Source organism: Sphaerodactylus townsendi, linkage group LG06 (genome assembly GCF_021028975.2).
Source record: "Sphaerodactylus townsendi isolate TG3544 linkage group LG06, MPM_Stown_v2.3, whole genome shotgun sequence".
Taxonomy (NCBI): Eukaryota; Metazoa; Chordata; class Lepidosauria; order Squamata; family Sphaerodactylidae; genus Sphaerodactylus; species Sphaerodactylus townsendi.
This window is the reverse complement of record NC_059430.1, coordinates 65,227,757-65,244,195: the sequence shown is the minus strand read 5'-3', so window position 1 is coordinate 65,244,195 and position 16,439 is coordinate 65,227,757. Positions and strand designations below refer to the sequence as shown.

Here is a 16,439-nt window from a genome sequence, read left to right as displayed (position 1 = left end):
GGCCACAGCATAAAGATCCACCCTTGCTCTCTGTTGCTGGTTCCCTGGTGCCATCTGCCACTGTCACCTAACTGTCAGCAGCCAAGGAAAGGCACAGCAGGGACCAGCTGTTCTCAGCTGTTCTCTCCCCACTGCCTATTGAAATCCCTCAGGAAGTTAGAAACTGCTGAAAGAATCTGGCACCCGAGGCTGACCAGGCAGGTGGCCATCCACAATGAGGAAACAGTTGGCATGGATACAGGAAGGTGAAGACAAGGGAAGAAAAGGGCCGGGTTGCAGCCCAGCTAAATAAGAGATGGGCAGTGTGGCCCAGTAGAAGGGCTGACCTGCTGCTGACTGGGCTGAGGGGTCTACGTCCCTACAGGGTGCACACCACCAGCTCCTAGCTAGTGGGACCAGCCTCCTCTCTTCAGTACTCCTGGACATGGGTCACCAACACAGACTCAGATGAGTCTGGGACTGTTGCTTCTATTTAATAGGTTGCTGTTCCTCAGATCCGTTTACAGAAAACCTTATGTGTGCTCACAACTTAGTATCAAGATGGTATACACAGATAGAACATTTGTATTAGACATCCAAGGCCCTAGTTTTGACCTGCAACAAACCTCTGCATTATGGATGAATGTTTTAAAAATTACCAATATAAACTCCTATGTTATTCTTGTAACCTTACAACTAACATTCCTTCAATGAGAATTCTACTACTCCTTGCATTTCTGAATTTTTATCATGTTCAGACATGTTAGAATTGTCTTCACTACTTGCCAGATGCAATAACATTTTATTTGAAAACACTGAAATTCTGACATTCTGGTTAATCCAGAAAGTTACTATGTCAGACTGCACAGGAAGGCCATTGAAATTCACAAACACCAAGACAACCAACAGGAAAGAAGAGACTCTGAGAATTAACAAATCTTGGCTATCAGTACTAAAAACACCAAAAGCAAACCCCAAGGGCATTCTAAGTTCATGAACAATGAACTCCACCCAAACACAGGATTTGCATTCACCAATACTGCTGCTGCTGCTGCTGCTGCAGGGCATGAAAATGTGAATCACTTCCTGGACTGAAAACCCTCACCCACAATACAATACTATCAACCACATATTTGCACAGCAAGTTCCACCCAAACACTTAGGCCGTTTCCGCACGGCCCATAAACGACGGCCTGGGGGCGGTAAAAACGCCGCCCCCAGTGCCGCCCGTTCACCACAAGCGCCCGCTGCTGCAGCGCGCTTAGCGGGCGACCTGAATGCGCTTCACTCCCGAGGGCGGCGTCAGGCAGCCCTAGACAACTTTAACCCTTTAAAGCGGTTGTTGTTGGGGAGGAAAAGCGCTCTTCAGCAGGCCCGGAGCGGTCGCCGGCAAACCGCGCCGCCGTGGAAGATCGCCGTCGCCCTCCTCCGTTCTACTCACGATGTCCTGCGTAGCCGCCTGCTGGCCTTCTAAGTCTCCACGCCACACCGTGGCATCTCCCGACCTCCAGGGTCGGAGGGCAGCGTGGGCGGGGCTCCGACGGCCAGCAGCAACGGGGACTTATCGTGTGAGGTGAGAACGTGGAGGAGGAAGCGAAGAGCGGCACCGTCTTGGGAGCCAGCCTCTCCAAGGCGACGTCTCAGCAGCCGCCTGCTCTCGCGACAGCTTGCGTGCGCGAAGGTCTTGTCGAACTACCATGCGCCCGCCAGCACTCTTAAGGCGTGGAGGCATAAGGACGTCGTGGCGGAAACAGCCTTACTGATTGATGTATTGTCAAAGGCTTTCACGGCCAGATTCAACTGGTTCTGGTGGGTTTTCCGGGCTGTGTGGCTGTGGTCTGGTGGATCTTGTTCTTAACATTTTGCCTGCATGCCAGCCACAAATGCAGGCGAAATGTTAGGAACAAGATCCACCAGACAATGGCCCACAGCCCGGAAAACCCACCACACAGCCCAGAAAACCCACCAGAACCCACCCTGCGACATGGACAATATATACCCCACTAAACATTCCCTTCTCACTGGACACAGTATGTAACAGACTTCCCTCTGTGATACACCTCTGAAGATGCCAGCCACAGGTGCAGGTGAAATGTTAGGAACAAGATGCCGGCCACACAGCCCGGAAAACCCACTACAACCACAAGACTCCATTTGATAAGTGAATGTCTGCATTTAGCTGAGTTCCAAACCTAATCTACATTATAGGGAAGTTGGGAAAATAATTCCTAATTTATTTGCCAAATGATATTCCTGTGAAAAGTACAAATGATAAGTAAGAACAGATGATACCTTATCAACCTATTACATTTCTCGCCCCATCCCCTCATTGCTTCACCATAGAGCTTAGGGTGGCAACTATGGTTCTTCCTTTCTCTATTTTATCCTCGCAACAATTCTAAGTGTTAGCTTATGCTGAGAAAAAACAACTAAGTTAAGAAATCACACAACCTGCTTTTTGACATAGTGGGGATTTTAACTTGGATATCTTTAGCCCCAATCTGGCACTTATACATAACACTTGCTTTCTGTTCCTTTTATAGCCTCAGTGGGCAATTATTTTGTGAGAACCTATGGGCAAGACAAAAATAGTAATTTGGGTAGTGACTTTTCAGAAAATGTTTGTCTCATTTTACATTTTTGCAGCAGTGGCAATGTCATAACAGAAATTATTTAACAAAATCTCAAATTTGAAGAAAGATTATCCCTTTTAACTGAGCAATCCAAAGAGGGGCCGAAGCCCACTGGAAACAGTATGACCCCTGCACTGACATCATTGCCACTTGCGCAACCCAAACAGATACAGATGGCGATGCAGGGATGATAATATCAGCAGGGATGATAATATCAGGGCTCCATGTGGCTTTGCAATGGCCGAATGCAGAAGTTTGCCCCTGCACTGCCAGTCCCCTGCCACAGGAAGCATGAATGGGAGCATTTCAGGAAGCAGAATCAACTTTAGTTAGTTTTCTAAGCCCTTTGGGCCGGAAGTGCTCCCAGATGCTGATGTTACTTTGCATATGCAAAATCATTTATCTGATTATAAACAGAAGTATTTGTTCTTATGTATGCTAGATTACAAAGGATATTCTTATCCTTCATCACAACGAAGCCCAAGTTGAAGACAAAGTACTGGCCTTAGGCTCAGAGGATTTTTTAAATCAGTTAATGTCAGAATTTTAGCAACACAGGACACAGAGGGTTACGTGTTTCTACTGATCAGTATATTCCCTCTGGCTACAAGGCAGTATAAAAGAACAAGTATGGATTAATAATCGTGTACTGATTTAAGCTTTAAAAAAACAAGATCTACAGGTAGCTTGTGAAGGCCAGTGTTAGCTGACACATGCAGAGGCATGAGCGTTCTGAAAACAATTATGAAAATGGCCCATTACCGGTATACTTGACAAAACTGTATGGTCTCATGACCAATCAAGAAAAAAAGCATAATAAACATTATTTAGATCTATTTAAAGAGTTTAAGTTCATTAAAAATAAAAATTTCTACACAAAACATCTACAGTGGGAATGTAACGGATTGTTAGCAAACAAAAGACAAAGAAGTCAAAGTGACTGAGGCATACAAAAATTACACCCATTCCAGGCTTAAAGGTACTCATAGGATGATCCATGCTTGTAGCCTATCAGGAATTGTAAGGAAACTGATGCTGTGCCATTCCTGTGATTACAACTGCTGCTTTTTTTTGTTCATGCAAATGAGTAAGGTCAAACAATACTCACACCAAGGATGTGCCTCTTCAAGCAATCATCCCCCTCATAAGATTCCTGCCAAACCATGTGCCTGTCAGTAGTCTAAATTAATCTACAGGTAATCACATGGAGTGATTTTAAACATTTTGAATCTTTTAAACATTCTGATGTGTGTGTGTGTGTCTGTTGCTATATATATATATATGAACAGTTCACAAGTATTAACTTACATTGTTTCCAGTAGAGCACTGAAGAGCTTCTTCAAGGAATAGACACATTAGTCTCATGTAGCAAAAAAACCCCAACAACAACAAGGAGCATAGTACCATATTAAAGATTAATATATTCAATGTGGTGCAAACATTTGCAGACTAGAGTCTACCAGATAATATACATGCAAGTTTTTAAAAATCTCTCGGCATGAACCCATTCTTTCTTTTATAACCTACCTTTACAAATTTTGCAGCAACTATTAGATAAAGAGATCTGCTGAGATTCAAGACAGTTCAAGATAGGGCAATCCGACTTCATTACACGTTGCATTTTGTGGTCCTGTTGAACAGAGATAATTATTTAATTACTTGAAGTACATTTTTATTTAGGCAGACTATATAAAATAAATATATTCAGGAAAGCTGAAATAATTCAGCTTCTCATGGTTTAAGAGGAACACTAGAGGTGACCAATAAGCTTCTAACAAAACTTGTAGCAGTTTTATAAACTACCGGTAATACGTCAAAATGTTTCATAAAAACAGTAACAGTTTAACCTCTATCTGAGTGATGCTGAGTTGGTGGTCTTGGAGAATAAATAAATGACTGCTTTAATTGGTATGCATCAAATCAGAAGAAGAAGAATTGGTTTTTATACCTTGCTTTTCTCTACCTTTAAGGTGTCTTAAAGTGACTTACAATCACCTTCCCTTTTTCTCCATTGTAAAGTATAGTGGAACCTCGGTAACCGGTTTCAGTTTTAACTGGTCACCCTCGGCCGTTTTTTGCCCCAGTTTTCGCCGAGCACCTCCATTTTCGGCTACGCTGTTTGCGTAAATTTACGCTTTTTGCATAAATTTGCTGTGCCATTTGCGTAGCGCATGCACAAACAGCGTAGCTTCGGTTTTTGCTGGTTTTGGTTTTCGCTGAGCGTCACTGGACGGATTACTGGCAAAAACATCCACTGTAGATGGGACTGAGAAAGTTTGAAGAGACTTGTGACTGGTCCAAGGTCACCCAGCCAATTTCAGGTGATGAAGTAGGGAAACAAACTCAGTTCACTCACCACATTAGAGTCCACTGCCCATGTGGAGGAGTGGGGAATCAAACTGGGTTTCCAGAAAAGAATCTGCTGCTGTTAACCACTATGCTATGATGGCTCTCAAATAGCCACAGTAGCAGCCTTTCAAATGCAATTATTTTGTAAAAATACCATTCCTGCAGCAATTCACAACTGTAACTTAAACACTCTTTTTGTTCTCAATAGTGTCAATAGTTTTCAACAAATAAAATAGAGTTGTACCAGGTAAACAAACATGATAGTTGTTTAAACTACTCCTGAAACCCTCTTTCTGGAAGAAACCATAGGTGTTTAATTCAGACTTCAAAATATAAAAACTTTTCAAATTATTCAGTATTTCACTAATAGCCATAAAACAATTTTATGAAGTGTAACACTACAATTTTACAGTTGATATAAAAACTACCACACATTTGAAAAGGTAGGATGCCATTGTTATAATACTTTTAACAACCTTAATGACAGAGAGACATTACAAGGACATAATAAGCTATCAGCAATATTCTTACCTTGCATTCAAATAGAATACAATCCCCTGAGTTTGAATGTACAGTTTCTTTTTCACCTTCAAAGTAGGTTTTGCTTTCAAATACACATGTTGCTATGAAATAAAAAAAGTTTGTCAATATTAAGTGCTAAACTCTATATGAGACAGACACACATGCGCCAGCAGATTTATTTCTTTTCTTCATCTATTTGTCACCTTCTCCCTAATGAGGATTCAAATCAGTTTATATCATTAACTGATTATTCATTTCAACAGAAAATTCCAAGTTACGTAAGCTAAAACTAAATGATCATTAATAAACACAGGGGCTGAAGACCATGCTACACAGAAAGTATGTGCCAGTGGGATCTTTAACACCCATCTGCACATGCCATGCTTAAGTGACATTAGCAGAAAGGCTCCTTCAACTAATATTATGATTTCTTTACAGAGAAAGATTGTTAAGAGGTGTTCTAATTACCTGAGGAATGGAGACCTGAAAATACAGAGTAACTTTTTTTTTTCAAATAAGATTATGTTTGACCCTTGTTTAGATCAGGAAAAAGATTAAGGTGTGGATAGGAAGGGCTATGAAGAGCTCTTTACATCTCCAGGAGTCTATTTTTCCTTACCACCTCTTCACCATCTACAACTGTTTGTACAAAATTGTGCACAGTGGAACTTAAATGTTGCAACTTGAACAGATACTAAAGCCCAATGCTGGAGTGAAACAATCCCTGACTTTGCAGTTATCTATGTTTTCTTTGTTCTGCAGACAACAGGTTGGAAGTAAGGCTTAATCAAACATGTCAGAAGAGACTCTTGCCATCTTGTCAGTGTGCATATTAAGATGACTCAAACTGTGTGCTTGTGATGACAGAACTCCATAGAAGACCTCAGTGTGGCCAGAATTGCTGTTCACTATTTTCCACAGAAAATAGCCATAAACACTAAAACACACTACATATTATTCTTGATTGACAGAAAATTTCACAAGCCAGTAAGTTCAGTTTCCCATGATGGTGGGACTTCTGTGTTTGATTTGACCTTAGACATCGAGGGCAAGATACTGTGGCTGCTTTTACAGAAGTCTATAAAAGTAATGTGCACATTCAATAAAAATTTATAGACAAAAACAGTTATATGATTTGGAAGTTTATAGACAACAATTTGTATTATATTAGAGTAGTTTTCCCACATCCATCAATCTCCCAAATCTGAGTATTTCTGTATATTTGTAAATACAACATGAGAACAAATATGAATAGTAGCAGGCAAGATATACTTAGTTTTTAAAATACTGGTTTTTTGCAATCTGTTAGTTTAAAATAATTATATCTCTCAAGGTTTTTCTGGCAAGATTATCAGTGCCTAAGAGCTGAAGAAACCAGAAACGAAGGAAACATTAAATGTGATGTATTGTCAAAGGCTTTCACGGCCGGATTCAACTAGTTGTGGTGGGTTTTCCGGGCTGTGTAGCCGTGGTCTGATAGATCTTGTTCTTAACGTTTCACCTGCATTTGTGGCTGGAACAGAGAATTGTGATTCTGATATTTAAGTCAAGCAATTATAGACCAGAAAATCGAGCTGAGACAAATTTCCCCACCATTCTTGCAATGGTAGCAAATTTTTTCACCAACATTGCACTCTTTGGAAATGTTTACAACATTGCACTCTCCATCTTGAGTCAACGGCCTACCAGCTTCATTAACTATGTTAGTTCAGAGGAACAGGGACACAAGTAGAAGCAAAGAACTCTCTGTGAGTCAGCACAGGTCTGAGATGCAGAGCAAGGAGGGGGTTAACCACCCATGATAATGTCATTGTGCTTGCATTCCCAATTCACTGCATAGCCTTTTCTGATTAACGTTTTTGGGGAAATCCCAACAATTCATATTAGTGAATACTGAATTTCTACACATTTCCAAGTTACTGGAATACTCAGAGCTTGAGCTCACAAGAGCTCTTGTTTTAGGACAGCCCACCCTTTGTTTGCTCCTCTCCCTTCCAGAATTCTTGGCATGGAATGACTCTCATCTTGCCTCTGAGTTCATTAAAGTCTGTTTTCCTAGTATCTAACAAATAGGTGTGGATATGAGCTCCCTTGGCTCCCAGTCACAAAAGGAATTCTAGAAGGAATGCATAAATAATAGATGGATAAGATAATTAAAAGTGTAAGTATTCATTAATCATTCATAGAAGTCAACACAATTTTTTGCTATTGTTTAAAAAAGTTGTTGATTATATATATAAAGGAAAATATTCATATAATATATGGGAAGCAGTCAGTTTGTACTTTTACACCCCTTCAAAAAATGTTCATTCAGCCCTCCCTCCCTCCCTCCCTCCCTCCCTCCCTCCCTCCCTACCTACCTACCTACCTACCTACCCCACCACCACCACCACCTCGGCAATCAAGGTTGTTTCAGTCCCATAGCCAGGCCTGAAAACAGATTAGAGTAGATCCAAACAATCCACATTCTTTTTGAATCTTTGGAGTTGTTGAGCAGACACTCATTCAATCACATTGGTCAAGAATGGTAGTTTTGAGATGGGACACTTCTGTAACTGTAAACAACAACTTTGTTCAATATCTCCTGTCAATCTAATGCTTTCTTCAGTGTCAAATGTTTTCCAGGCTACATAGAATAGAGCTAGTCTTAACAAATGTATAGTAGCGCCTATGTTATATTGTCATCCATAGGCATAATAACAACCTATTTCATCTATTTTTGATATTGAGAATCATACTGCCATTTCACAGCTACATTCTCTTTGTTAAAATTTTACAAACTCAGGGTAACTCCCTTCATTAAACCACCTATAGCAGTAATAGGGGAGAATGCCAGTTGAGAACATTTTGCTCTTAAGGAAAATACCAGTATCTGTGGAACAGTTATGAAGGATCCACCCATTCATTATACTTTTTTAATCTATGCAAAGCATACATCATGTATGTAAAGCTCTTCAGGACTCCCCATATTACAGTCATATGGAAAGAGGGAGACAGGAGGAAGAAGCAGTATAATGAAGGAAATGCAATTAAAATGACATGTTCTTGCCTTTTTCAATGGGTTATTTCAGTTACATAGAATTAGCCATTGGAACCTTGAAAAAGTCAAGCACAGCTCATTTTCCTAAATTTTATTAAGAATGACCTTAACAACTCCATCCTCCAAACTATTGTACTGGATCAACCCTTATTCTGTCTCAGGCAACGGGATTTGCACTAGTACTTTAGTACTCAAACTCTGAGTGACATATACTCGCTGCAGGGTTGCTTCCAGATATTTTATATCCCAAAATCACTCCCAAGGTAATTGCTGAAGGCCAATTTTAGAAGGCTCTTCCCTGGGGAATTTACTGGATACTGTAATGGAATTTAATCAAAAATAATTTGACACCAAAACACCTTAGTTTATAAATTCCATATTTTTATGTACCTAAACACATGTGAATATTTCAATGTTAAGTCAGTCATATCTGTAAATTGATAAGGTGATGTATTAATTAGGATTAAACTCTATAATAGTTGTAACTAATTATATGATGAAGAAAACCATACTGTACAATAATGAAGGTTGATCAGTAGTAGAGCAACCTTTTTGCATGGAGAAGGTCCCTGGTTCAATCCTTGGAATCTCCAGTTAGAAAGAGAACATTTCATGTGAAAGACTTTGACATAATGCCCAGAGAGCCGCTACTAGTTACAGTAGACAGTGCTGACTAGGATTGAGCAATACCAAAAATATTTGGTAAAATTCGGATTTGGGCTTATTCAGGCATAAAATTATCTGTATGCTTAAATAAGATGAATATCATATTCGATATACCTGAACATATTCCGGTGTAATTCAGGTCCATCTGAATAATTCGGATCCATCTGATTTTTTAAATTTTGGGGGGGTTAGCCTGCAGGGCGCGCATTTTTAAACCTAGCAGCACCAAAGTTTCAGGGTATCTTCTGGAGACTCTCCTGATGATTCCACCCAGGTTTAGTGACTTTGGGTCAGGGAGTCCAAAGTTATGGACCCCAAAAAAGGGTGCCTCCATCCCCCATTGTTTCCAATGGGAGCTAACAGAAGATGGGAGCTACCCTTTTGAAGGTCCATAACTTTGGACCCCCTGAACCAAACTTCACCAAACTTGGGTGGTATCATCAGGACAGTCTCCAAAAGATACCCTGAAATTTTAGTGCCACTAACTTTAAAAAATGTGCACCCCACAGACCACACCATAAATTCCCCATTGGCTGCTGTGGAGCGACTTCAGAGCACAGAATCTCCCAGCTCTTCAGTAAGTTAATTAATTGTTTTTTTCCCACCACTGACTTCAGTGGTGCTTGCTGTTATGTCCAGCTGGCTCTGTGCTCCCTCTGGGGGGAGGGGTCTTGCTCTGGGTAGGAACACCTATTTCCCTCAGGGCTGCTGATGTACCTCCTGAAAGGAACCAGCCAACTTTGCTGAAGTTTGGATGACTGGCCTTAATTCTGTGGGCATCAGGTTCTCCTTCAATTGGATGCCCACAGTATTTGTCCCTCCCATTCAATCTTCAGCAAAGTTGGCTGCTGGTTCCTTTCAGGAGACTCACCAGCAGCCCTGCGAGAAATTTGGCGTCCCTACCCAGAGCAATACCCCAGTAGAGCCCTCTTCCCATTGAAATCTTTACCACAGAGACAGCTGGGCATAACAGCAAGCCTCACCCCATCCCACACCTCCCACTGCTTTTTGTGCCACTGTGGTGCCACAGAGAATTGTATGTGTGATTGTTGCATTCAGACATGTGGCCAAGGGCTCAGGATGTAACGTGATGGTGTTTTGGGGGTGACTTAGGGCAAAAATCATGAGGATCCATGAGGATCCATGTTTTTAAGCAGGTTTTGTGCCACTGCGGTGCCACGGAACGTGGGGTGCGTGATTGTTGTGTTCCGACATGTGGCTAAGGGCTCTGGATGTAACGTGATGGTGTTTTGGGGGTGACTTAGGGCAAAAATCATGAGAATCCATGAGGATCCATGTTTTAAGCATGTTTTTGTGCCACTGCGGTGCCACAGAGCATGGGATGCATGATTGTTGTGTTCAGACATGTGGCCAGGGGCATGAGCTGTGATGTGATGTGATGGCAATTTTGGGGTGTCTTAGTGCAAAAATCATTCGGCTCTTTTTGCAATTTGGCACAGCTGAATCACCAACCCTAGTGCTGACCATTACAGACCACTTGCTGGGTTGAAAAGGCAGCTTCATATGTCCTTGAAAAGGCTCACTTTTCCTTCTTATTTTGTTGGTTGCCGTGCCCATGCCAGTCAAATGGCAGAAAATCTGCAAGCCAGCAACACTTCAAAAAGGGAAGGGGGAAGAGTTTTACCCATCACTGATCAGGATGTAAGCATTAGTTAACAAAACAAAACAAAACACTGTTACTCATGCTATCTTATATTTCATCCAGCACAACAGTTACATGATGGCAGGAAGAGGACTGAATTCTCCTAACAACTAAATATTGTTTACAAGAATCCCCATAAAAGGAATATTTATATTGACAAATTATATTTCAACCCCTAAATGAAATAAATGTATGGAAAAGACTAATAATGAATAAAGCTGACCATTATATACTTATATTTCAGAATGGCTTATACCATTATAAGAAATGGCAAATGCAGTTCAATGTAGCAAAATGCAAAGTGATGCACATAGGGGCAAAAAATCCAAACTTCACATACACGCTACAGGGGTCAGTGCTATCAGTCACAGACCAGGAAAGGGATTTGGGCGTTTTAATTGATAGTTCCATGGGAATGTCAACTCAATGTATGGCAGCTGTGAAAAAGGCAAACTCTATGCTGGGGATAATCAGGAAAGGAATTGATAATAAAACTGCAAAGATTGTCATGCCCTTATATAAAGCCGTGGTGCGACCACACTTGGAGTACTGTGTTCAGTTCTGGTCACCACATCTCAAAAAGGATATCGAAGAGATAGAAAAAGTGCAGAGAAGGGCAACGAGGATGATTGAGGGACTGGAGCACCTTCCTTATGAGGAAAGGCTGCAGCGTTTGGGACTCTTTAGTTTGGAGAGGAGACGTCTGAGGGGGGATATGATTGAAGTCTATAAAATTATGCATGGGGTAGAAAATGTTGACAGAGAGAAATTTTTCTCTCTTTCTCACAATACTAGAACCAGGGGGCATTCATTGAAAATGCTGGGGGGAAGAATTAGAACTAATAAAAGGAAACACTTCTTCACGCAACGTGTGATTGGTGTTTGGAATATGCTGCCACAGGAGGTGGTGATGGCCACTAACCTGGATAGCTTTAAAAGGGGCTTGGACAGATTTATGGAGGAGAAGTCAATCTATGGCTACCAATCTTGATCCTCTTTGATCTGAGATTGCAAATGCCTTAACAGTCCAGGTGCTCGGGAGCAACAGCCGCAGAAGGCCATTGCTTTCACATCCTACATGTGAACTCCCAAAGGCACCTGGTGGGCCACTGCAAGTAGCAGAGAGCTGGACTAGATGGACTCTGGTCTGATCCAGCTGGCTTGTTCTTATGTTCTTATGTTCTTACCAAAAAAGAAAATAAAGACACTACGTTTGGTGGGAACCTTAAAATGGTTTGATCTAGAAGGGGAAAAATAGACTGAAGCTTTAAACTAGAATTTCTTACAGTAGAATATTTTGAGAAAAGATATCATGCTTGAAACAAATCTTTTAAACCTAAATAAGAATCAAAGAACGAGAATTTATATGTTTCAAGACAGAGATGAAGTACTGCCATTTATCACTCCTATCTATAGGGAATCCAATGACATCCACTTTATTGTGTTAATAAGAAAATAACTGCTTCGCTTGAGAAACTAGAAAGTCCTTTTGCTTGGATCATTATAAAAGGTCCGTAATAATAAACTCAGAAAAATATATTTGAGAAGTTCATCATTTCATTCAGGGCTTAACTAGGGAAGAATTGTGACTGGATCTCCTAATACCTTCATTTTTCCCAGAAGGCAGCCACAGCATTTCCCAATTAGAACCAGAATAATGATTAGAAAAGGATGTTAACCATTCCCCTATGAGCATTATTTCTATGGGAGAAACAGGAGCCCCAACTTCTTTCAAAGAAGTGGTGTGGGTAAAAGGGTTAAATCCTCCCTGCCCCCAACCCTATGAGGAATGAGTCAAATTGGGGGCCCCAGTGGGTGCCTGAAAATGTTGGGACATATGGTCTAAGATTTCCTCCACTCTTCTTCATGCTGGATTGGTGACAATGTAAGAAATTCCAGAGTTCTTCACTGTGTACATATGAGTGGGTGGCATCCAGAAAGTAGTAATCAAAAGCCTGGGCAAATTTTGATGCCTAAAAAAAACCTTTTTCTTATACATTCATCATTAAAACTTAGTGACCAAATGTCAGTGCTGGTGCCGGGGATACAAGGTGGATACAAGGGAACTGTCAGAATACTGGGGCAATTCAGCCAAAAGATTGAATATCTAGGATAGCCAATCAGCTGGACTGTCCATTCACTCGCTGCAGCTTGTGGAGGCAAAACACTGAATCTCCTTTTGCTGGAAATCAAACCAGGAACCCAATGCCTTTCCACTAAGTCATGCATGTCTGTGCAGTGGTCTCTGCCTGGTCCCATGTGACTAATGGCGATCTCAGAGTTTCAGTAGCATACCTAATGCACAATGGCAAGCCTCCTTTGAACCTACCCTCTTGGCTCAATGGTTAGGATACTTGGGTGTGGGAGCTGCGGGTTCACATTTAGCCTCTGTCTTTTCTTGTCTTTCTTTTTTTACTTTTTCAGATAAAGAGAGTATGTGGCTATGAGTTTGAACAGCTGTATGTGAGCAACTATTTTTGATGCCATTCATGCCCTTCCTAGAGAATGTCCTATACTCCGCATGAATGCCTTTCCCCTATGGGCTGGAGAAGCTGTTCAGACCACAAGCCTCTGTTACTAGGTCTTCCCCTGCCCATCTGCAGCCTTTCAATGGGGAGGAACAGCATCAAGGGGCAGTAGCTAGATTGGCAGACAGTGACTGGTTGTGCTCCATGTGTCTATCACAGGCATAAGCAGCTGTTGTCTGATTGGTGAGAGTGGCCAGGGTTGCTATGGACTCCAGTGTGGTTGTTATGCCATCGATGGCTTTTAGAGGGACACGTGTTGTTATTTCTACTCCAAAATGTCCATAGGGAATGGACCACTGGCATGGCTTTTCCATCGGCAGCTGGCTGCCACCACTGCAGCAGCCTTCAGGATTCTGCTGTAAATCAACCATAGAAGCTAAATTAGGGATCTTACAGATGAACGTTTTGGTGACTGTCATTTGATAGCTTTCAAATGCACGATAAACATGTGAAATTCTAATAGAGGTTATTAGCTCTTTCCTTTGCATTTCTTGTTGTTTTTCAACCTTTGGCAAATGTTTCTGCTGTGAATTGTTGAACTATGATCTTTAAAACGAGGCACAGAATTCACAGCATCGGTTTTTATTGCAGCTTGATCAAGAACAGTCTGCTAAAGGTTGCTGAAAATGTATCTTTCCCCTGATATATTTTTTTAAAAAAATAAGAAATGTGAAGAATATTTGTTCAATACTATAATAGCTTTTAATCTACTTACATATACCATGCAGAATATTGTGCTTTTCTAAACATACAACATTGATTTTACTGTGTATATTTTTCATAATACTACATAATAATCACTAGCACTGCCATCCTGCACAAAGTTATATCCTTCTAAACCCAGTGAACTTAGAAAGATACAGCTCTGCATAAGGTAGTACTGATCTCCAGGAATTAACTCCAAAGCATTGTTATAAAACTTTTCCCGTCACTGCCAAAACATTATCTCTTAAAAGATGTTAAACTTTATATGCACTGGAAATATAATAGCAATAATTTACTGAAGAGGTTTTTTATATTCTGCAAATTCCCTAGTGAGGATATAACGAAAAGAAAAGGAAAAGAGCTAAACTATTAGAGATATTTAAAAAGAAGCAAGAAAATCCCTAAAGTGCATTTTCAGTGATTATATTTTTAATTCTCCACTTGAAATTTTTATAAATACTATGATCATTTAACATATTTAAAATGTCAAATTTTGTAGAAGTAACCCACAATACTTTTACAAACACAATTTCTCAATCCTTAGGTGGCTAAGAATAAATCTAGGTTATTCAACATCAACTATTGAACTTTTCTTTACATATATTTTTTTCTTAACATATATTGTCATTTGTGCATGTTAAAATTAAAAAATTTAAAAAATTGTCATTTACACACATACCAAATTACTTAAATGGAAGCAGTCTAAAAAGGAGTTGCAACACTTAAAATGCATTAAAGTGTGTGTGTGGGGGGGGGGGGGGGGTTACCTGTGTTGTATATCAAGGCTCTGATGAAATGAAGGTAAGTAGTGAATAAAGATCTGCAGCAGTAATATCTTACTGCAAATAATTGAAGTTTTATTTCAAATTCAGTTGCTCCAGCAGCAGATGCAAAAGCTAGATGTGTGGGTTTGTCTTCCCAAGAAGCCAGCACAAAAGGGGCTGTTAAGTCAGATGGCTGAAGCATCTCACTAGAAAGCACGTTCAAATTCTCCTTAAGGCTGTGGAAAGTCTGTTTCCAGGTGCTTTGTTAAAATGCTTTGTTAAAGTCATAGCCTGGTTATACAAGTAATCCATATTTAATTTATTTATATTTAATATATCTTGTTTCTTCCATTGCTTTGATGGAATATCTGCATTAGGAGACTATTTAAATTACTCTTTCTATGCTCATTCTGCCCTGTTCACTTCCTTGAATGCTGTCTGGATTTAGATAGAAACTGAAGGTGACAAAATTTATTGAGGCTGAATAATGACAACTAAATTTTTGGTGGCTGGTCTAGAAATCTAGGTCAATGAATTCTTCCCTAGGTTGACAAATTGCAGCCTGGATCCTCTCCTATGCCTGAATCTTTGAGTAGCAACAGGTGTCAACAATGCTTTTCACCAATGTCATGCTTTTTCTACATAATTTAAACATAGTAACCCAAACTCATTGTTTCTTTGAACCTAGGTTATTGCTATGTAATCTGTGTGGGAAAGTCTATGAAAAGTTTAGAAACCTTTGAAGTTTAGAAGCTTTGATTCAAAAAACAGCTAGTTTGTGTGGTGATGGGCTAATACAAACATATTAAGCATCTGCTTTGAGAACTTTCTCTAAGGCCGTTTCCGCACGGCCCATTTATGACGGCCTGGGAGCGCCAAAAAAGGCGCCCCCAGGCCGCCGTTCGCACAGGCGCCGCTGCTGCAACGCAGCAGTGGCGACCTGACTCTTCTTCCCTCCCCAGGGCTGGCGTCCAAGCTGTTACTTCTAAACAACAACCCTTTAGCGGGTTGTTTGTTAGAGTGGAGTGTCTTCCCTGCGGCGCGGTGCGAACCACGCCCGCCCGGGGAAGACGCTGTCCTGTCTTCGCCCCTTTGACTCACGGTGTCCTCCTCATGCGCCTGGCGGACGTGCCGCAGTCTCGCCATTGACTGTCCCTCCCACCTCCAGAAGTCGGAGGGTGCTGGCGATGCCGTAGTCGCGAAGGCCATATGGTTGAAGACACCGTGACAATCGAAAAAAGCGGGATGAGAGGCTGACTCGATGCGGATCCGCCCTGCTTCGTCTACCCGACCTCAGGCTTCTCCGTTAAGCGATGCTTGCATGAGAACGGGCTTGCGCCTCGCGCTCTTGGCGGCGTTTGGCTAGGCGCAAGAGCGTGTCGCGAGCTTGGCCCAAGCAAAGTTCAGGGTGCTTGGTATTATTCAAAACATCATCTTCTATATAAGAATTATTTATTCAGGGTGCAGAATACACCAGCCAGACAAATGAGGTGTGTTTGTTCGTTTAAATCTTGAGACTGTCTTAGAACTGGAGCCAGCAACATAGAACTGGAGCCAGAGTGTCTAAAATGATGATGTCGTTGTTTAGCA

At 41.1% G+C, this 16,439-nt stretch overlaps 1 protein-coding gene across 1 annotated transcript in view; it reads right to left on the bottom strand.

Moving 5' to 3' along the window:
- The window catches only part of NELL2 (neural EGFL like 2), a 137,892-nt gene that overhangs the window by 79,721 nt on the left and 41,732 nt on the right, over positions 1–16,439 (bottom strand). Inside the window, exons 10-11 of the mRNA XM_048500307.1 lie at positions 5,493–5,584; positions 4,140–4,242 (exon numbers count right to left, since the gene is read on the bottom strand). Of these exons, the coding sequence (XP_048356264.1) occupies positions 4,140–4,242; positions 5,493–5,584 (195 nt within the window). The remainder of the gene's footprint in view (positions 1–4,139; positions 4,243–5,492; positions 5,585–16,439) is intronic.